General features: G+C 41.0%; 1 gene segment (V, D, J or C); it reads right to left on the reverse strand.

The window, feature by feature from the left end:
- Positions 1 to 14,287: 14,287 nt before the first annotated feature.
- Positions 14,288 to 23,161, reverse strand: part of LOC112908570 (T-cell receptor gamma chain C region C10.5-like) — a 45,754-nt gene continuing 36,880 nt past the window's right edge. The window contains 2 exon segments of the C gene segment in view: positions 14,288 to 14,866; positions 16,517 to 16,564. Of these exon segments, the coding sequence occupies positions 14,724 to 14,866; positions 16,517 to 16,564 (191 nt within the window).

Genomic DNA, 23,161 nt, shown 5'->3' on the forward strand with positions numbered 1-23,161 from the left:
GAAAACCAGAGATGTTTGTGTGAATGTGTGAGTGTGTGTGTGGGAGGGGGGGGGAGGTGGCTAAAGGAAGAAAACTGCATGAAGCCAGGGTTAGTGCATGCTGGGGGCAGGACCGCTTGCTGCAGTTCCAGTGTCAGATCCTCAGAAATGGTAAAGACTGGGCTTCAGGAAGGGTCAGCTGAGGAATGCATCTGAAATGAAGCTTTGAGAAGTAAAGATAGCATGGACTTCCATCTGAAAAGAAATATGCTTTTTTCTTATCCCAAGTAGGAGAAACCCACCCCTTGGTGTGGCTATGGTAATTAGGTATGCTAATGATAGCCCTTCAGCATGCCACCAGCCTGGAATGAAAAGGCAGTGGGGATGGTCAGGAAGGGGACTTGGCTGGGGCAGGGAGGCTTGGGTCCTTCAGTGCTCAGTACCAGATCCAGTTCCTGAGCTCCTCCTCTTGATAAAAACTGAAAGGTAGATATGCTGAGTTATAACCAAGATTCAAGCCTCAAGTGTCTTCAAATGCAGGCTTTGAAGTTGTGCTGAGCTGGTGAACTGGTGACTAGAACACTCTGCTAAAAAAATATTCCAGGCTCATCATTCAGAATCTCAGCAAGTGTTTAGGGCAGCTGTGCTAAAATGTTAAATGGAGAAGAGAGTGAAAATGGGGGTGACGTTGGCACAGCAAAACGACGTGTGGAAAGAGTTTCAGTATAAAAGGTGAGCAATGAGGGTGGTGAGAAATTGGGTGAACTCTATTCTTCCTACTTTCTCCCTTTTCTAGATTTTCTCCAAATTGATTATCTTGCTATCAGGAGGAGAATCCACAACCTTTTTTTTCTTTTATGAAAATAAATTTTACTAATCATTCTCAGTATTCAAAACTCTTTTTCTCTCGTTGCTGTTACTGTTTGTCTTCCAACACTGCTTAAATTCAAAGCTCAACGCCTATTGGCCATGACCCTCCCCAGTGTGTAATGAAGCCTTCCCAAACCTTCAGCCAAACACTCTCATGAATATGTCAAATGACAAAACTAAAACAATTTAGTTTGTAGACTGTAATGTCCTTTTTTCAAATAAGAACAATCTGTGGATTGGGGAGTTTAGGACCTCACAAGCAGTGGAGCACTCTGCCCCAGGGATTCAGGGCAAATGGGATTTTTATACAGCCTTAGAAATAGCTGAAGAAAAACAGACAGGATGAGGTGGCAGGTCAGGATAGTGCATTGACATAATATTTAGCTTAAGTTTATTGGCTAAGGTTGCACATCTAATCTTAGAACAGGGGAATCATTGCACATTCTTAGTGTTTGGGGCCTGGTTGGCTGGGATATACTGTGTCTCTCTGGTAAAGGACACGAGAGTTGCTAAAATTTCAGTTTGCTGACTTAGCACCTCAGAGTATAAAGGGGTCCATCCTGGGCCTGGGAAATTCATTGCAACAGGTGACAATTGTTTTCCTGTCCTCTACTTTTCTTCCTGCTGTGGTGCATCCGTACTCTTCCCTACCTGGCACTAAAAGATCATATTTGTTAAAACATGCACACATTTTAAAAACTAGTATGAAAAGCCTTTCAATGGGACAGGATAGTAGCCTTGTGTGATTTTTTGGGGGGGGTCTGAGCAAAATCCTACTAGTGCTCAGGAAGAGAGAAATCAGGTGGCTGTGGAGGGAGCAGTACTTCCTGTCCTCCCAGGTCATCCTGCTGCGGCCAGGAATACAGCTGCTCTGGTGGCCCCAGACCTCAGCCCCAGGGGGAGAGGCAGGTGAGTCAGAGCAGGTGTGGACTCAGGCAGACCTTGTGCAAAGAGCCAGGTGATGAAGCTTGGATCTATTCCTTTAATTTCTGAGAGGCTGGCCTGCTCTCCCTGACCTGGCACAGCTCCCTTCTGACCATGGGAGAGTCTGAGATCTAATGTGACTTCACTTAGTCACATGGAATGAATTAGATGTACATGAGATACCAACACTTAGTGAACTAGACAAGCTCAGAAAATCCAGACAGGAGTCCTTTTTATAATTTGATTTGAGGACTGTAGTTAAAAGATTCTCTCTTTCAACTTCAATTTATATGTTTATAACACTTTGTACTGAATACACACTTTTTCTTAAAAATATTTCTCATTTGTTAAATTAGTAACCCCATTTTTAAAGCTGGTCATAGGTAATATCCTGGACATTCACACTTTGCTACACAATTACAGAAGTTTAGACACTTAAAGATGAAACCATGAGCTGCTGCAGTAGGATTAGAACCCCCATTCCCTCTTCTCTACCATGTGTACCTCTCATTGAGTGGACCTGGCATTTCAAATTCAGTCACTACATGCAGAGCACCCACCACATGTCAGGGATGGGGCCAGGCCCTTTTTCCAACAGAAGCTTCGTTTTTGGAATCCTTGAAAATAAGAAAATTCTGTGAGACACATTAGTATTCTCCGGTAATAGATGATGACTGGCTACTTAAACATTCCTCCACTGGACTTTTTAAAATAGCTTTAAAAAACTCATAATCATTAAATTGGCTTTATTTTAAGGAATTCAGATCAGTTATGTTGGTCTACATTTGATTCTCCTCAAAAGATATTGGAAATATATATATGAGAGTGTGTATGTGCTCATAAAAATTTAGTTAGATGATGTCTTTTGCTACTCAAGGCAGCCTCACATAGGGTTGCCAGATTTCACGGAAAGAAAAGTGCAAAGTGCTATGCAATATTTGGGCATAAACTATAAAACTATTTGTTATTTATCTGAAATTTAGGGAAATGCAAATCAAATCCACAATAAGATATCAACCCCTACCAGATAGAATGGCTATGATCAAAAAGAGTAGAAATATCAAGTGTCATCACAGAAGCTGGAAGTGAGGAAGGGCAGGGACTCTGGCTGACTGTCCTGTGCTCAGGGACCCCATGTGCAGAGAACAGGAGGCTGCCCCAGGAGCAGCTCTGAGAGCAGACTATCCCAGGCAACCTCACTGTCTTGGAGTCCCAGGAAATCCTTGCTTGGCCAGAGGTCTCATGTTAAGGATGTATAAATTGCCATCACAATAGAATGGAAAGAATATTCATAAATAAACAAATAACAATAGAAATTTCTCCCAACAGAATGTTGGTACAGCACTGAGAGAGGTGCATGCACTGTTGAGCTAGACTTTATTTATGGAGCTCAGAGAGCACTAGAGACGGTGTGGGAAGAGAGAGAGAGAGAAATCTTACATTTCACCCTCTTTGTTCAGTATTGTTACTGGTAATTATAATTTATTTATACTTATATTTTTAAATTCATGTTAATAATGTAAGCAAAATGTCATGGTAAGGGAAAAATGCAAATACAATTTTTTAAAGATTTTTTTATTTGAGAGAGAGCATGAGAGAAAGACAATACACATACCCCACTGAGCAGGGAGCCCACTGTGGATGTGATCCCAGAACCCCGGGACTATCGAGCCAAAGGCAAACGCTTAAAAGACTGAGTCACCCAGCGCCTGCAAATACACAATTTTTAGTGAATAGTAAAAGTTCTGTGATTCATCATTTATATCCATTTCTCTTAATATTACTCCTTTTGTAGATACCCACTAAATAAAGGGGAAGCAATATAAATCCAGAAGTGAGCACCCCTAGCATCTATATTATGGTATCAAATACCATTTCCTACTCCAAGTACCAGGGCTCAGTGGAGAAATGTCAGAAAAAAGAAATAACATAATCAAAATTAAAAAAAAAAAAAAGAGCAGCCCGGGTGGCTCAGCGGTTTCATGCCGCCTTCAGCCCAGGGTGTGATCCTGGAGTCCCGGGTTCAAGTCCTACATCGGGGTCCCTGCATGGAGCCTGCTTCTCCATCTGCCTGTGTCTCTGCCTCTCTCTCTCTCTGTGGCTCTCATGAATAAAAAAATAAATTTTTTAAAAAAGAAATAGCACAATCATAAAGGAATCAACCACTTACCTGCCCGTTTCTATACAAACTATTTTTCAGGCTACCAGAGAGCTTACGAATGACAGCTCTCCCCTATGAAATTATTACAACTGATAAGTTCTGGAAAAATTAGAGAGACCCTGAGAATGAGGAAATCACCCGTGTGCACCCCCAGTGAGATCCTGAGTGTCTGGTCTCCTGGAGCTTGTGGGATGCAGGCCCCGGAGGTCTGTGCTCGCTATGGGGGTGGGATGAGTCCAAGCTCACAAATATACTACTCCTTGGCGGCTCCTGCTGTTCACACCTGCCACATGCCAAGAACTCAGAACGATGATGGTGGTGATAGAAACCTTCATCAACATTGTGCCCCTGCGGACAAGGACATCACACACACTAGTGCTTATATTTCTATACCGGCTGTTCTTGAGGTGCTACCTCGTAGCTGTGGGAGAAATAGTCTGTTTAGCAGGAATTATAGGAATGTCCTACAATTTCCTGAGCTCTCTCTCTCTGTTGTATTGCGTATTGTTGTATTGTTGTATTGTAACCACAGTAAACCAGGTCAGTAGTGTTCATAATGAGCTTTGTGAGGACTCATACCTGTCGTTCAGAGCACTAGGACAATCACCTGAAAGACGCTGGATGTTTAAGCTATAGGCATGGTACACTGTATCGTGGGTGTGTTTCAGACATTCTTGTTAAGTATGTCAATAAAACTTGTTTACATAGTGTGCTTCTTGCACAGATTAGAAGAAACTGTCAGGGAACAGAATTTACAGGCAGTCAGTCTGGACTGACACATGGATGAGAACCTGACTCGATGAAAATCACCACTCAACACACCAGACTAAGATAGTTGTTGACAGTGGAGGAGAAAGGAAGCTAGACTAGGGCCCAGTTCATGCTCCAGGGCCCCCTGCTCTTTGGTGCCACCCCACAGCTTCCCAGACAGCAGCCCCATCCCCTGCTAGGGCGGTGGTAGGGCTGGGCCAGGACAGTTTGCAGAAGAGTCCAGGGGAGCCCAGAAACCTCAGCCAGAGCTTTACATCCTGCCTCCTTTTCCCACGGGCTCCATGGCTGCCAGCCTCCCAGACCTGATGGCCTCATGGATGGACCAGTCATGGGTCCAGCCTTGGGGCCCGGCCCTCTGAGCACCCAGCAATGTGATCTTATCAGTGGTGCCATGAGTGGAGAGGTCCTTCAAATATAGGGCTGCCAAAGAGGACTCCCTGGAGGCCGAATGATACCTCCTAACTCCCTGAGGATTTATTGCATCGAAGAGGACAGAATGACAGCTCCAGTCCAAGCCCTGCCCCTTGGAGGATGTGTGTCCTTGGGAAAGTCGCTGTGAATGGAAATAATAAGGCTCACTCTGGAGACATCCTCCACCATGGGCCTGGGATGGGTCAAGTTTATTCCTTTGTAAATAAATACTATTTGTCAACTCACATACAATGTGATTCATTAACCATTTGTTCCTTATAATAACGTACAAATATGGTTATAACAACCACACTTGATACATCAGCAAATTAGAATCTTAAAACTTTTCATTTGCTCAAAGTAATGTAAGTAATGAAGACTTGATTCAAACTCAACCTTAATGAAGGGAAAAATCCACACACCCATGACACCATCTATTCCATATACATAGATTTCAATGTGTGTATGTGTCTGTGTGGGTGTAGAGAGAGAGAGACAGAGAGAGAGAGAGAGAGAGAGAGAATTTCTTTTAACCTCCAAAGACTAAGGGGCCGTGAGGAAAGTTTCAGAGAGCTTGCAGAACTCAGGAATCTCTCTCACTTGCCAGGAGCAAGGAGCAGAAGCTGTTCTTGAGGAGCCGTCGCTCAGGTAATGGTGTTGGACCCAGAAAGTAGGAGAGATTCCTCTAGCCCTTGTGAATTAAGAGTTGCTTGCCTTTTTTGAGAAGCTAATTTTAAAGGTTGTAACAGAAACCATCCATTAAATAATAACAAATGCACTCTATTGAGTGTCACACGCTGTACACACCGATTCCCTCCCTGCAAGCCTCAAGCAGGTGTCATTCATCCCATTCTGCAGATGAGACAGAGGCTTAGGGAGGTGGAGTCACCCACTTGAGATTGCCCAGCTAGGAAAGACACACGGAGAACTTCCAGTCTGCCAGGCTCTGAGGCCTGTGCCCTACGTAACCTGCATGGATGTTTGTGATTCAGGGATTAATTTTGTCCTCACTGGGCTGTTGCTTTGAAAGTGAATTGTGGTCCTGTCTTCAGTACTGAGATTCTGGGTTAAAAGCTACAGTAGTTGGCTTGCTCCTTCCTCTGTCTTCTGGCCCCCCCTGCTGGGCGCTGCAGGCAGGTCCTACAGGGACAGTCCTCTGGGATGGATCCCTGGGAAGTGGTGTCTGTTACTGCAAAGGACCTGCTGGGGGAGGGGAAGGGCCAGACCTACCAGGCAGGAAGCCTGCTTTTCCAGGTGTGGACTCAGTGTGCTTGGCAGTTTTAGGTAAGGGGCTCCTCCTTGCAAGGCCCCGGTTTCCCAGCCTCAAATGAGAATATTGACTGATATGTTTGGTGTCCTCTGTACCTGTGAAAACTGTAGAGATTTGCTTGTGAATAGTGTACATTTACGTGTATATAAATGGCCTAGCATCCCTGTCAGCCCATGTCTGTCCATGAGTCTGTCCCTACAGTCCACTGCTCCCTTGTGCTGCTCCTCGTACCACTGCCTGCAGCCAGGGCACGGATTCATCCCCCGACAGTGACGGGCACTTGTACTGCACCCAGACTGGCTGTCACAGCAAGGCTGTCCCCACCCCTCGAGGCTCTGCTGCTGGGCATCAGAATTTCCCTGGGAATCTGATCCCCCAGTTCCTGGTCCTGGAAATACACGTGCATGTTCTGTATAAACACTGCCTGTGCTGTCACCTGACGTTTAATGTTTCACCAACCTGAGGGCGACCACACAGGGTCAGGTTGTTTGAGGAGGTGATGGGCACCTGTCTGATGACGAGGAAGCTGAGGGGCTCTCTTCATACCTGGTGTCCATGATGTGTCTCCCTCAGAGATCAGCTTATCTGTGTCCTTCAGGTGCCGCCAAAGGGAGCTGGCTCGCAGAGGCTCCAGCATCCAGCAGAGCCAGGCCACCTGCGCTGTTCCCAGGTCCCCTGTCCTGGCTGTGAGCCCTGGAGTCCATGCTCACACGGCAGTTTCTCAGCTCCTCATCTGCAGAAAGGAAAATCAGCAACTACCTCATAGGTTTAAGATTAAATAATGTACTACATGCAGAACAGTAAGGAGGGTGTCCGGCAAATGAAGATTGTTAGTTACTATTATATTTACTTTTAACAGTAATTTAATAATCTTATAAATACAAAAAAATACCACTGGACATAATAGGAGTATTATAATATATCATTGAAAGTATGATATAAAATAAATAAAAATAAAGATAAAATGATATAAAAGTTGAATTATGAAATTAAGATTAGAGGAAATGTTATAAAATATTTTTTCACTTGAATGGTTTAAATCTCTTGGATATTTATCCTTTGTGAGTTTTAGCCAATAAACATCCTCAGCTAATTTACCTTCTGTCTAAACTTTGGCTCAGGTATTTGCATTAAATAGAGATTCTCAGTTTTGTAGTCAGTCTCTTGTTGGCCACAGACTTTGCACACTCTGGAATCCTGTTTAGGGAAATATGTCCCCCTCCAGCACCACCAAAGCATCCTATCCTTTTCCGTGATATCCAGTTTGAGATTAGAGTCCCTGCTGAGCCGAGCATTAGCGTGTCTGGACTTCTGTGAACTCCTCATCCCTCAGTCTCTCCTTTATTGGCTCCTTGCACATAAGATCCCTGCAGTAGGTTCAGAGCACAGAGGAGGTCAGCAGAGACATTTTCAGTTATGGGAAAATGAAGTAGTAAGTGGTGTTGATTTTACACGGAATTCAGTAAGAAACCCCAGTGGTGCTGGGGGAGAAGTAAACCGGTGGAGCACGCTAATCACACTCATTATTAACATTTTGGATATTTATAAAAGGTTATCCATTTATCGGCTTTACAATGGACATTTCTCTAACAAAATGCTTCCTATAGGCCATTTGTCCAACCTGATCGGGGTGTTTGATTTGCTTTGTTCTTTGGTTTTCTTGATTTAGTTGATTTCCCCAGGGAGGAAGGTATTCCCCAGGGAAAGATGCCACAAATACTGAGTAAAAGAATCACTAACACTGCATAACTCATAAAATGTTGAATTATATTGTACACTTGAATCTGGTATAGCGTTCTATGTGAATTATACTTTATTTTTTTAATATGAGACTGTTTCTCCTTCTCACTGACACATGTCAGAGGTTATCTGTTTGATGACAGGCATTATAGCAGATGTGAACTGGTATCTCTTTGGGCTTTTCATTTGCCTCTAGGGACCTAATTTTGAGAATATTAAAATGCTTATTAGTTACTCAAACACCTTCTTCAGAGAAATGTGTTTTTAACCCTTTTATTATTTTTAGAGTAATATTGAGGTAAGTCCTACTGAGTGGGAAATCTTTATGCATTCTAGATAAAAGGCCTTTATATGATGTACAAATTTTTCTCTGAGACTGTAGTCTTTTCATTTTCTTCATGGGGACTTTTGAAACCCATGTTTTGAGTTTTGATGAAATCCAGTTTATCAGAATGTATTCTTTTCTGGATAAAGTGTTTGGGGTCATATCTAAGAACTCTTTGCTTTAATCCTGTATCACACAATTCCTTCCTCTGTTTTCATCAAGTAGATTTTAGAGTTTTAGAATTATCTTTTAATTTATTTCCATCATGAAATACTTTTCATGTATACAGGAGCAAATGAAAGAAATTTATGCTTCTGCCTTGCAATATCCAGTTGTAGCTGAGTCGGTTGTGGAATAGACTATCTCATCCTGCACGGAAGTAACAACACATTTATCAAAATCCTGTTGACCAAACACAAGAGATTATTTCTGGACTCTCAGTTCTCTTCCAGTAATCTTCATGTTTCTTTGCACCAGCAGTACTGGCTAAATTGTGTAACTTAATCCTTCCATAAGCTCTGAAATCGGGTCCTGTAAGGCCTTGCTGGAAAGGCCCGCCCTGCTGCCTCCAGAACCTCATGGGTCAATGAGAAAGCTTTCCACACCCTCTGTGTGTGCAGCATCATCAGTATCTCATCCAAATCAAGTTTTATGTGTATCCTCCCTGCAATGATTCTACAGGGTGACCATATCAGTACCCCAAGTTTGGTCTCTTTCAAAATAATTAGGTCTATTCCAGGGTTTTGGGTTTTCATGTTAATTTTAGTGCAAACTTATATATTTGTGTGCACAAAGTGTGCTGCATTGAATCCTTAATCCATTTGGTGAGAATTGTCATCATGGCAATATTGAGGCTTCTAATCCATGAACATGGACCCTCTCTGCATTTGTTTAGAGATTCTTTAATTTTCCTCCACATTGTTTTGTACTTTTCAATGTACAAGATTTGCTCTTCTTGTGTTAAATTATTTCCTAAGTATTTTCTCCTTTTTGTTTCTATGAAAATGGAATTGTTTTCTAAATTTCGTTTTCAAGTGTTGCATTCTAGTATACAGAAATCCAAATGATATTTTCTACATTGATTGTGTCCTTTGTGTGATATCAAACTTGTTTATGAGTTTTTCTTTGGGCTTTGTGTGCAGGTAGATACTTGGAAATATCCACATACAGGGTCATATCAGCTGTGGATTAAGTTATTTTGACTTTTGTTTTCAATCTACAAGAGAGTTTAATTTTTTTTTTTTTTTTTGCGTTGCACTATCTAGAACTTTTAACTTTGCACAAGTCAGACTTGTGAAGACAAGTATCAGGAGCAGACTTCCCTGTCTTGTTCCTGATGATTAGGAAAAGCATTCAGCTTTGCAGCATTAAGTCTGATGTCAGCTATGGGTTTTCACAGATGCCCTTTATCAGGTTGAGGAAGTTCTTCATTTTGCAATTGTTTCTTCTGCCAAAAAGAATAATTTATTGATTCCCTCAAATGACAATATCGCTTGAAGTTACAAATTTTCTAACCTAGATTTTATTTTTTATATAAATATTCTGTTTTGTAATTTTGCTATCCTTCATTAGAATATCTGTTTTGTTTTTGTTTTTGTTTTTGTTTTTACTTTTTGTTGTCATATTTTCCTTTAGGATTTTAAACATGATTTTCTCTATTTATTGAACACATTTCTTATAGCTACTTTAAAGTACTTATCTGCTAAAGAGAGTATCTGCACACCCTCAGAGCAGTTTACATTGAATTGTAAGGGGGTTTTTGCCTAAAAATAGTCTTACTTTTGTGAGTCTTTGCCTGGCTGTTATTTTTTTAGTGAAAAGTATATTGTTAAAAATTTCTTGTAGCACCTCTAGATTGTGACTTGTCCCCAAAAGGTTGCTATCATTGTTTTTATGCTGAGAAACTTATCTATACTTAATCTGTGATATTATATCCCCTGTAGTACGGCCTGCTCATGCCTCTGAAGTTTTCTTTTTTTTTTTTTCCCCAGGTAATTTAATTTATTTTTTTTCTATTTTTTTAAATTAATTTTTATTGGTGTTCAATTTACCAACATACAGAAAAACACCCAGTGCTCATCCCGTCAAGTGTCCGCCTCAGTGCCCGTCACCCATTCCCCTCCAACACCCGCCCTCCTCCCCTTCCACCACCCCTAGTTCGTTTCCCAGAGTTAGGAGTCTTTATGTTCTGTCTCCCTTCCTGATATTTCCCAACATATCTTATTAAATTATTTTATTTTTCCACTTAGCTTCCTGGGTTCACCCTGTGTCTACATAAATTTATGGTCATCAAAATTACTTAAGGCAAGACTTGGACACTGACAAATAGTTTTGCCGTAGGTATTGGGCTGCACATGAATATTTTAGGCAAATAGCACATAGACTATATGTATTAAAGTATAAGTCCTCCCAGATTATACTTTTTCTGAGTCTTGCCATGGCTCCTCCGCATATGCCAATCACCTGAACGCACACCAGCAGTGCTTGACTGGCTTGGGCAATTTGGTGTCTCTGCTAAGCATGCACACAGCCGTAGCTGAACATGTGCCTGCTGCAGGCATGACCACAACATCAGACCAGCAGAGCGTCTGGCTTTCCTGCTTGAAACCACACGAATTGTTAGTTCACCATCACCTCACTCCCTACCCCAAATTAACTGAGCATCCTTAAACTGTGTAATTTTGCTGCAGGTTCTCATGGCTTTCCTAATTTTGGAAGAACCTTCATGTCCATAATGCTCAGTGTTGGGAGGTTGGGAAAGAATGGTAGCCACAGTAGGCAAGTGCACTGCTGGTGTTCCCTGGATCTGTAGCTTTCCATTATATTTTGCTTTTTCTTGATGGCTTGAGCATTTACTGTGCTGTTGTATACTACATAAACATAATTTAAAGTGGATGCAAGATGTTTTATAGAAATATAATCATTCTTTATCTCTTCATCCAATCTCAGACATTTAGAGTTTTTCCAATTTCAGAGAAAAATATATATATAATGGAAAACAAGAATTATTTTGTCAGAGATATTTGCTGAAAAAATAATTACAAAATATAATTACAGGGTCAAATGTGCATTTCTACAAGTCAGTTCAACTCCATTTGTGCTACTCTGAGAATGGACCAAGTGATGAAAGTGCCATGAGGAGTGGTGTAGGAGGCTGAGGCTTAACCAGGTGAATTTCTTTATGTGGGTCAAGGAGGTCTACAGTTAATGGCTTTTGGACCTAAATATCAAGAACTCAGTGGTGTGGTCACAGTTAGAGTATCCTGTCTCAGAAGTGGAATTGCATATACAACAGGCCCACAGATGATGCCTAAGCTGGATGTGAGTGTATAATTTACCTTGAGAAAGAGCTCTCTCCCACACATGCTGGGCTGAGGCAGTAGCTTGGGGCCCCTATCATGGAGGCCATGGCTCACCCAGAAGTTGGCTCTCAGGCATAGACCAAGAGGAGTAAAGTCTAAGGTGACAAAGTGATATAAGTCAGACTATGAAAGCTTAGAACGGTGATCTCAGTGATAGAACTTTGTTTCCCCAAGGACTGGACAGATTGTGTCCCAGGACTGGGGACCCTCTCTGTACCTAGCTTGGGTGGGGTGGACACAGGGACACTTGCTTCTTGTGCTCACATTGCTGAACAGCCCTCCTCTGCTCCACCCCAGCACACTTACCTGATGTGCATGCCTTTATTGAGCCTTGCTCAGCCTGACTCTGCAGTCACTTATCCCTTTAGAGGGACCGAGATGACTCAGTCTGTGACATTCAATTCCACAGTTGAAGTAAGGGTCCCCATATGTCCGTGTTCTTGTGAGGAGAGAAGCACCTGCTGTTGTGGCGTCTACACGCTGCCTGTGCCAACAGCCTCATGGGCAGGGATCTCGTGTCACCCTGCCTACACTGACCAAATGAGACTGAAAGTAGGAGCCTCTGTGAATCACCTGCCATGAAAAAGCACAGATCTTGGTGCAATGTCTGCGATCACCTAGGGCTACAAGCTGTCTGCATACAGTGCAGTTCCTTCAGAATGGTGTCATCAGAGTGGACTAAGGGTGCCACAGTCCTCCGTATCGGATCCTAACCCACATAGCAGCTAGTGCAATGAACATGATATAAAATAGGGGAACCCTCACCCACAGCCCAAGAGTGTGTTTGACAGCAGGAGCATGTGTGTGCAGATGGATGTTTTCTTTCCATTAGCTGTGGCCTTTTGGAAATGAGCAAGAAGGCTGTGGTTTAACTGTCCTTATTTCATCTTACAACGCCAGAGACACTTTGCACTGTCCCAACCAGTAGGGGACCGTTTAACTTCAAGATTCTCCAAAAGTCAACTGCAGGTGAAAGTGCACAAACATAAAACTAAACCTGAGAAAATAAACATCCTCATCACACTAGCGGCCTCATCCCACCCCACTGTCTCCTGCACCCCCACATTCCTCTCTCTGCACCTCCCAAGTCCAGGGCAGTCCAGGGTGGTTGAGAAGTAAGGTGCTAAGGAGTTGGAAGCCAGAGGAGACACTTCCTAGGAACCTCAGTAGGGACATCAGCCCACAGAGCTGCAAGTCATTTACTACTTTCCCCTCATTGCCTCCGTGCTTTCCACATGCAGAAGCAGTTCCAGATCACTAATTAGAGGCACAGACATTTGTCCAAGGAGATTGAACAAATTTTTGAGAACCAGGGAGTAGATCAAAATTAAATTTCTTCTTCCTTTATCTCCTGGTTTTATGTAGTTTCCACATGGGAATCTCTACTTGGCTTCCAAATCACTCATTTCACAGAAGCTGAAGCTGATTGTAAAAAAAAAAAAAAAAAATTAAGGATGCCTCAGTGGCTCATTGATTGAGTGTCTTCAGCTCAGGGTGTGATCCTGGAGTCCTGAGGTGGAGTTCTGCATGGGGCTCCAGGAGGGGGCCTGCTTCTCCCTCTGCCTGTGTCTCTGCCTCTCTGTGTGAAGCCCTTATGAATAAATAAATAAAATTCAAAACAAAACAAAAAGTCATTCCCATTTAAATGAGACATTGTTTCATTTCTAATACATCAAATTTATTGCTCTAAGTACTTTCATTACTGAAAATGGGAAAATACACAACTACTAACTTTTCAACAACTTATCACACACTGAACATTTTGTTGTACATCTATGTTTGTAGAAATACAAACAGACATAAAAATGAGTAGAGACTCTGTTGTTAGTGTGTGTGCATGCAGGCCTGTTGTCCATTATTTCCAAAGTAAATATGCCAACATTAGATGCTAATGCTGTGGAATACTTGCATGTACCCAGTAGAATTAACTCATCACATCCATGCAACTCAAGGCAACAGGACACACTATATCTTCATTTAATGCATGAGAAAATTATATCACAGAAATGAAATAACTTTAGGACCAAGATTTAAACACAGGCACTTGGGATTCAAAATCCAAGCATTTCACCCCTCTACCACCGTTTCCTTTCAGTGCTAGTCTGGGTCTCATGAGTTCTTATGAGATCAGGAAACATATTGTCCATAAAACACTGCTATAGGGCTGAGCACATCCGCCAGTCATGTGACATGTTTTACTGTCACCACCCAAATGTCTTAAACCAAATGACTCTGAATCAACTGATCATAGAAGGGGAAATAACCTGGGTATCTTCTTCACTAGCTGTGGCTCTCCAGTTTGGGCCAGTGCCTCAATGAGGCATCATTAGACCACCTCAGGGCAAGAATTAGGGATATGGAATTGACCAATATTACAACCAACACTGTATTTGAAGGCTGAGCTGTCATCATGCTGCCTCTTACATTTGACTCTCAATTAGATAGCACCAAATAAAAGCAGACGTAGGCCAAAGTAGAGTTTTGATTGCTTTTATTGTGTTTACTATGATAAACAGTATGAAATTCAGGTAGCAAGGATGTGTGCTTCCAGGGAATCATCTGGATAAAGAAGAGTTCAAGGATACAGCTGGAAGCTGCATGCTAGCTGTACTCAGAGGCATGGTACTGAGTGGCTGAGGAGCTGGTGAGCATTGAGGAGAGAGCAGTGCTGAAGCCCCTGGGGATGGCTCCCTGTCCCCAACTCTGAGTCATGGCCGAATTTGTTCTTGCTGCAGAGTGAAAGTTTCTGTTTGCCCAGTGGTTTATAAATCCATTCTGCATAATGACACTATAGAGAAGACACACATGAAATGAAATAACCCAATCTCAGAAAGAAAACCCCACTAGATCCTCAGCAGACACTTTGGAACAGCAGTCAAGGACAAAATTGGATCCTGGTGGCACCGTGTGTTAGGAACTCTTCCCATTACCATCGAGCGCTGGTCTCCCAAGCAGATAGATGGTGATGATGATGGAGTACGTCAGACTCTTCAGGAGGAGGAGGAGGTAGGTATAGTAGGCAGAGGTGTTCATGAGCTGCAGCTGCAGGGGGTCTAAAAGAAATGATTTATTACTTCCATAGTTTTTTTGAAATGCCAAGATTTAGTCATTGGGGAGTGGTGACTTTATATATTTCTGATAACCTAGCTTGAAGTGACACCTCACACCAGCACAACCGGGTAGTAAATACCTATATCACCATCACCACCACCACCACCTGAGACACCTCAGAACCTAGTTTTTTAGGTCAAGTCAGTCAAAAACCTATGAAATTCACATAGTACATTCCAAAGTATTAAAAAGTAAGGTTGTGCTTATAATGAGTGAATTCTGTGGGAAAAAATACATTGGTGATAAATGGCTTTTAGCACATTCACCACATCCTGAATCTAGGCAAGCATAAGAAACAATATACATTAAGTACAAACTGAATGTCATTTATTTTGAGAACCTTGCATGCAAAGCTTAAATCTTACTTAATTTTACAATAACCTCTGAGATGATTATTTTCATTCCCAATTTACAAATAATGTAAGTACAGAGAGAGAAGCCATTTGCCTGATTTCATACAACTAGTGAATACTAGACTCCAGATTTCAATCCGAGCAGCACAGAATTGAAGAACACTTTCTCGGTTTCTCTGCAATTCTGCATCTCCACATATAATAAATAGCCAAGACTTCAAAATGATTAAGCCAATTAAAAGTTGGATGCTGCTGCTGAAGATGATGATGATGTTGGTGATGGTTAGAGTCCGGAAGTCCCCCGATATTGGCCTTGGAAGATTGATCAGCAGGGCTGGAACCCATGCTCCTCATCATTTCCTTTTCTTTATATGTGGGGAGATGGAGGCAGGAGCTAGAAATTATGATGTAGCAGCTAAAAAGGATACCTAAGCTAGACATGACACATATTCCATGTTGTATCTTCAATAAGTGAGTTAGGTGTTATTTGTGTTGATTTTGTTGGGCTCCAAAATTGTAAATAGTTTACCCATACTCATGCACTGGATAATTAAAAGGCTGGAGTCTAAGTTTAGTCTGTGGCACTGGAAGCCCTGCACTGACACCTCCTCCCCATGTGTGCACCTGTCTCAGGACCTTGGCTTTGGGACTTAGAGGAAGAACAAAACCTTAGTAAGTATGTGAACTTGATTTATCTTGAATCTAATGGTGTCGGTTTCAGCCTCAGCTCTCGCTGTGTGGCATGGAGACTGAATTCATTGTAGCTCATTGCCCTCATGTGTAAAATGGGAATATAATCCATCACAGTGAGAATAAGAGCTATAAACAAAATGCACTCACAGTGCAGCACAATGTCTTCTGTACAAGAACCTCTCAGTGTCTGTTAATGTTCTTAACTACCAGCAAGAATAAGGCTAAAAAAATATAGAAACAACATGATATCATGATTTCCTCAGACAGTGAAATACCAGTCACAAAAATGAATGAAATTCATTGCTGAAAGAATTCAGGGCACATCACTGCACCCCTAATTCATGGTCCTCTCATACCCCAGCCAGCAGTTACTGTGTGAAGATGACCTGAGAGACGCTGGATTGACATAAATATCACTCAGTCTATTTTGCAAGATCCAACCATTCTGAGGTTTCTCCCTGAAGCCAGGGGAGTTCAAGGGTTAAGTTGATCAAGAAGGAAAAATTCTACAGCATAACATAAAGGCAAACATAGCCAAAAACTTACCATATTCATCATCCAGGGAAGCTTCTGTGGAGTTAAGAGCAACGAGTTCTAAAAGAAATGAGGACTAGTATTATTCATTGTTCATATCCATTGTTTAACTTTCCTCTGTGTTGTGATTAGATGATAGATAGATAGATAGATAGATAGATAGATAGATAGATAGATGATAGATAGAATTTGTCAGCAGAGAGGAAGAGCTATACAAATATGAGCATCCCAATTCTAGAAATTGTTTATTTGGTTTTACATAATTTAGTAGATCAATTCACATATTATATTTCTGCACATAAAGATGTTGCAGTTTGTGATTGATGCATTTTTTTAGTCTCGGAACTGGAGGGTAATGCCTAACATTATCTCGTTTTCCTTCTGTGCTCATAGCTTGTAGCACAATAGGTACTCCACGGTATTTGCTTTATAAATATTATTGATTAGAAAAATAATGAGAAATGGTGACTGCTGTCCATCCTCTGCACCCACTACTCACATGAAGGGTTGCTCCCAAATAGATCTGTCCAACTCTAAAATCCACAGCAGCACCTTACATGTTGGAAGGAGTCTGGTTTAGGTAAATTTCCTATCTAAGGTAAGAAGCAGCCCTGTCTTTCAAATCATGCATGCCCCAGTATCCTCAACTCCTGCACATGATTTTCGGGACTGATGGTGTTGGAGGACCTGACAACAATACTAGAGAAGGCCAAAACCTACTGTTTGATTGTTATTGTGCCAGGCACTATGTGGAAGTTTATAGGCATTATCTCATCTCATCTCCCCATTACATTGATAAGAGCTGAATTTGGAGAATTCCATGTTACCCAGAAGGAAACAAGATTTAGAGAGTTTATGTCCCTTGCTGAATAACATACCAGTGATGATTGTCAGAGCCAGCACTGAAAGGATGAAACAGCCCATAGAAATCAAACATAACTCCACCATTTTGGACTCTCAGATACTATCTCTTCCAAATAATTGAATTAGTCTTTGCAAATGACTATTTTATTACAGAAGCTCAGCATTTCTTTTTTATTTTTTTAAGATTTTGTTATTTATTTGAGAGAGAGAGAGAAAGACAAAGAGCATGACGAGTGGGAATGGGCAGAGGGAGAGCAAGAAGCCAACACTAGCTAATTAAGGAGCCCAACTCTCAAATCAAACCTGCACTTTGGAATCACGATTTGAGCCAATGCCAGGCACTTAACCGAGTAAGCTACCATGCAACCCTAAAAGTTCAGCATTTCATTGCACAAGTTTGCCAGGATAGAATGAAAGGCCACATGACACTGATAATTGTCTGAATACATAAATCTGAGGTGAGAGTTGTAGTTATCTACAGTATAGAAAAACAAATGAAAACCAAAAAAAAAAAAAAAACCCACCTAATTTACATACAAACACGAAAACCATTAATGATAGTTGACCATTGGATGCAGGAAGAGAAAGTTGCAAATTTCTTTTGGTTTATCCTTTTTCTGCTCAATGTGTCCTTGTCCACACAGACATGGTTCTGGCATGCAATTTTATGCACTCCAGACAATTTTATGTTGGTGTGCTCTTAAAGAAATGGGTGTGAGATATAGACTTTTGGTTAAATATCAGAAAGGACAATGTTAGGATAATTATATTAAATGATAAAATATCCTAAAGGGCTGACTTTACAATGCCTTCAAGGTCTCTTATCCATATAGTGATTTTATTCATCATATTTGCCCCTGAAACTAATATAAAACTATAGGTTAGCTAACTGGAAGTAAAATCAAAACTTCAAAAAAGGTAAATAAATATCTCTTACCATAATCATGCATTGAATGATATGAAGACAGGAAACAAACAACTTTCATAATAAAACTTGTATTTGTGAGCTAGGGGCCCTTTCTTAATCAAGGTTTGTTGAAAATGTGGACAAGATGAGTTTTATCTCTCTTCAGATCATTCACTGTTCAGTGCTTTCATGTATAAACATATATGTAAGTGTTTTATATTTTTTAAAAAGCTTCCATGGTTTAGCATGGAAAATGGGTTGTAGAATTCCTTAGCAGAAATGCCCTCATTTAAAAAACAAAAAAAAACAAAAAAACAAAAACAAAAACAAAAACAAAACAAAAAAAAAAGAAATGCCCTCATTTGTTTGTTGTTATGAGAAGACCTTGGAAGATATCCTCTCTATTAAATGTAGAAATAAACATTAAGGCTCTTTGTATAATTTGATTTTAGTTGATTTTAAGAAAGGATAAAAATGAGTAGTATGAATATAGGATAAATTCATCCATGTCATGTTTTTAACAGAAAGTACTTTCACTGTCATAATTTCTGTTGCTCTGCATCCCAGTTCAGGTAAAAGTAAACTAAAATATTTAATCCTAAATTGATCATTGGACAAACTAAGAATCCATGAAACAACAGAAATTCAACTGAGCATATATTAAAGATCTACTTGGCTGTATTTAGCAACCTATTCATGAATTGGGCATCATCCTATCCAGCAAGTAGGAGGCAACTCCTAAGGGCTATAGGAAAGAGGTTTTTCAAGATAGAGAGTGAAAAAGAAATTATTAGCAAAGAATACACTGTTTTAGGCAGGGTCGCTATCCCAAGGGGAGCAGAGGGGGTCAATCAGTAAACATCCTAGTGCTGACCAGGAAATATCCATGTCCACTGGCTAAAGGTTACAGTTCTGAGTACTGTAACTGCAGTGCGGTAGCTATGAAGACTTGGTTTACTGATTCATGGCCTCAAGCTAAATGAGTACATTGTGAGCCTGTGGTTTCCTTTACAACAACCTTCCCTTTTGATCTGATCTCAGCTTGACTCAGAGATGGGATCAAAATTGAAGATATTAATACTGCTCTCAGCAACAGTGCTGAAGTTCTCAGTTTGTGTTGTTCCTCTGGGTGATATTCATGGGTCTTGACCTTTATGCTCAATCCTTGTAATATTCAAGGGTTACCACTTCAGCTCTATAATATTTAAGTTGGACATTTTTTTTATTCTTTGGTGATGTTCCAGTTTTATAAAGATCATTTGTTTATAGGTTTCTGGCTTAGAACAGGCATGTAAAGTTTTTTTTTTTTTTTTTTAATTTTATTTTTTTTTTAATTAATTTTTATTGGTGTTCAATTTACCAACATACAGAAAAACACCCAGTGCTCATCCCGTCAAGTGTCCACCTCAGTGCCCGTCACCCATTCCCCTCCAACACCCGCCCTCCTCCCCCCTTCCACCACCCCTAGTTCGTTTCCCCGAGTTAGGAGTCTTTATGTTCTGTCTCCCTTCCTGATATTTCCCAACATTTCTTCTCCCTTCCTTTATATTCCCTTTCACTATTATTTATATTTTTTGAGAGAACAAAATGCACCAGGCAGGTTATTATGATGACTATAAACAGGATAATTCCCCATGTTTGGAGTGCTTTCTGATGTCATTGTCCGCAATATTCAAAGCAATTAGAATCAAATAAGTAGGAAAGACCCTGCTGAAAGAGTTACTGAGTTTTACCTTCCCCAGTAGTGTTCATCTGGTAGCAAGTGGTGTGGCCTACAGCACAGATTCAGCCTTGCTCAGGGAAGATATAATCGAGGGTTATCTTACCTTCAAGAATTACTTTGGACAGAAAGTATTTTCTGGTGGCTGCCTTGGTTTTCCTTTAGACCTAACTCTGTTTAATACACTCCCATTGTTTATCCACCTTCATTTCTCTGTCAGAAGCAGACTGGTGCCATTTTACAAGGACATCAGGACAGCCAACGTCTGGCAATCGGGGGCCATTTTTTGTAGAATTGGAATGGACTTTATCTACACGTACCACAATCTTACAAGGATTTGTGTTGGGCAGCCATTACTTTAGGAGGGATTCTGCAACAATTTCAAGAATGAAGGAGAAGGCCTTGATCAGACTTCATTTACGTTTATCCCACACTAGGGAAGTAGGGCCCTACCAAAAGAATACATCCTGGTAGCTTCTTGGTAGTCCCAAATAACTAGGGATTTAAATTTAGGAGAGTCAACCAATGAGATATCTTATTTACATTGAGAAAATGTAGGAGCAGAGTAAGATTCTCTGCTAGCCTGAAATACAAGTTTGCTCTAAATTACAGAGGTTACCCTTTGTCAATGACATAGGATATACAGGTCATTGCCAGAGTAAAGGATAAGAAAGGAGGGAGAAAGGAGTTCATATTTAGTTAGTTTCACCTAAACCCCTGTTTAGGTGAAAGAAGTCTCCTGTATCTGGGCAGAACCAGTTGATAGATGCAGACATTTGTAGCTATGTGCTGCATACAAGGCTCCACCTTTAGTTTTACAGCTGTTTCACTTGTTAAGGTCCCTCTTTTACTGGGATAGTCGAGGATTACCTTCCCCTGACGTTTTGTCAAAAATACCTAATCAGCAGGCTGTAAACTGTGACCCACAGGATCCTTTTTGTGATTGAAGAAGGGTTCCAGTTTAACCTTTTATTGACAGTTTTGAGAATCAGATTTTGGAGACTTAGAGTAGTGGTAAGACTAGCAGGAACACAAAGGATCAGCAGAAATTTGTACACTGAGACAATTCCAAGATGGTGGCAGGGTTTTCCTAAATGTTCCTGTGATTTGCCCAACGAAGGAGGAGCCTTGATCACGGGAGATCACAGAAGGTGCCCCCCCCCCCCAAGGGAAAGCCCATTTATAAGTGTGCGTTTCCATAGTGAGGTCATCAGCCTCTTGGCAGAAAAATAAATACATAATGACAAGTGCATATGACAATCCCATACTAAGCGGCAATGGAATGAAGTCCAGCTGCAAGTATTCAACGGGTCCAGAGAGAGAAGTTATGAAGCCTCTGGAGGCAAAGATAATTTTCCCAGAATTAAGGACCTGACACGTTAGACACTGATTGTAAACCATTTTGTACTATTATATAAGTCTTCCCAGTGACATCCTTTCAAAATTTGAGTCATTTAAAACGCCCATTGTGGGTAAAGTAGTGAAAAAACAAAACTTAGGAGAAATGAGGTTTGCCATGGAGCCCAAAGAACCAAGTGACTGCTCTGGTTTTCCATTAGACCTGACTCTTTGTCTAATATACTCTCATTTTTTTATCCACCTTCATTTCTCTGATTCAGAAGCAGACAGATGCCATATTACAAGGACATCAGGACAGCCAACGTCTGGCAACGAGGGGCCATTTTTTTGTAGAACCAGAATGGACTTTATGTACATGTACCCCAATCTTATAAATACAATATCTAGAAAACTTAGTGTGAGCTAATTTTTGACAATGCGTCCCATTGTAATTTGACATGCCAAATGATTCAACTAGTTTAACAAACCCATTGGAATGCTCCAAGTCAAAGAGACTTAAGCAGACCAAAACTCCAAAGAAAGTAAACTAAGAACCCCCACCCCCACCCCCTACAAAAGCATTCATCCTTTTGGCAGGAGAAAATGCAAATTCTAATGCTCATCAACTTTTGATATGAAAATTCTTCATTTCAACGTCAGTCAGTCCTGCCCACACATAACATTCCTTTCCAAACGTCCCCTTTTTGCAAACATCTACAACTTTCTCTTTTACACTCATGTTTTGTCCTGAGTTTACCCTCTTTGGATAACCAGCCGCCCTTTAGGACAAAATCCCTCCTTTCACCCCACAAAATATATTTCCATTCCTCATGCTTTTTCTTTCTAAAAACACATCTCTTACTTTCTTTGCTTTCCAAGTTCTTCTCTTTTTATTTTCAGCAGTCTGCATCACATACACTAGAATTCTTAACCCGTAGAAACCTTCATATTTAAAGCAAGCTAGTCATCAAGCAGTTGTGAACCGTTTGTTAATCTGCATTCTTTAGATTGCCGAATTTATGCTGAATATCATAATTTCTGGAAATGTGTACTTCTTCATAAAACAATCTTTCAGTAAAGCACCAAATATGACTACAAACAGGCCCAAGTTTATCTTTGCTTTCCTAAAGCCAATCATTTATAAGCCCTTTTCCATAAATGGGGGAATAAGGAGGAAGGGTCAAGGAACAGAAGTACTTTGAATTCCTTCAAGAGAAGCATTTCTTCTTCTGTTAAGATTTGTCAGCCCAGTTGCCCTCAATTAATCAGGGTCTTATTCACATGAAATGATATCATAGGTTGATCCAGCTAATCAAGCACATGAACCTCAATTTGCTTCCTTCCCTCTGGTTGCATAGTTTTAATTTTACAGATTTCTGACATGTGGAATAACACCCTTTGTGCATTATGAGGGTCCTCAAGTCGGTGCAAAGGATACTACCCTCCCTGTACTCAGAGTCACTCACAGTGAGAGCCGAGGAAGGAACCAACAAGCCACACGTCCCAAGCAGGCAGAAAGTTAAGAGCAGTTACACAGGATGACACAAGCAAGAAGGCAATAGCTCTCACTGTGAGAGAAAGGATGGATAGCAAGGGCCTGGATTTGGAAAGAATGGTACAATGAGAAATATTACTTTCCTCTCTGGACCAGGCACTGTGGACAGAGATTTGGAAGGAGCTACTTCTGTTAAGAGTTGCTACTCTTCCCTGCCTTCTGCTAGTTTTTTAGGATCCTTTGTGCAGGTGCTGGAATTTACCCGAATTTCCTCTTGACTATTTAAGAGAAAAAAGTACATAGCAATTTGCCAGGAACCACCCCGTTTCATCA

The sequence above is a fragment of the Vulpes vulpes genome, chromosome 5, assembly GCF_048418805.1.
Source record: "Vulpes vulpes isolate BD-2025 chromosome 5, VulVul3, whole genome shotgun sequence".
NCBI lineage: Eukaryota > Metazoa > Chordata > Mammalia > Carnivora > Canidae > Vulpes > Vulpes vulpes.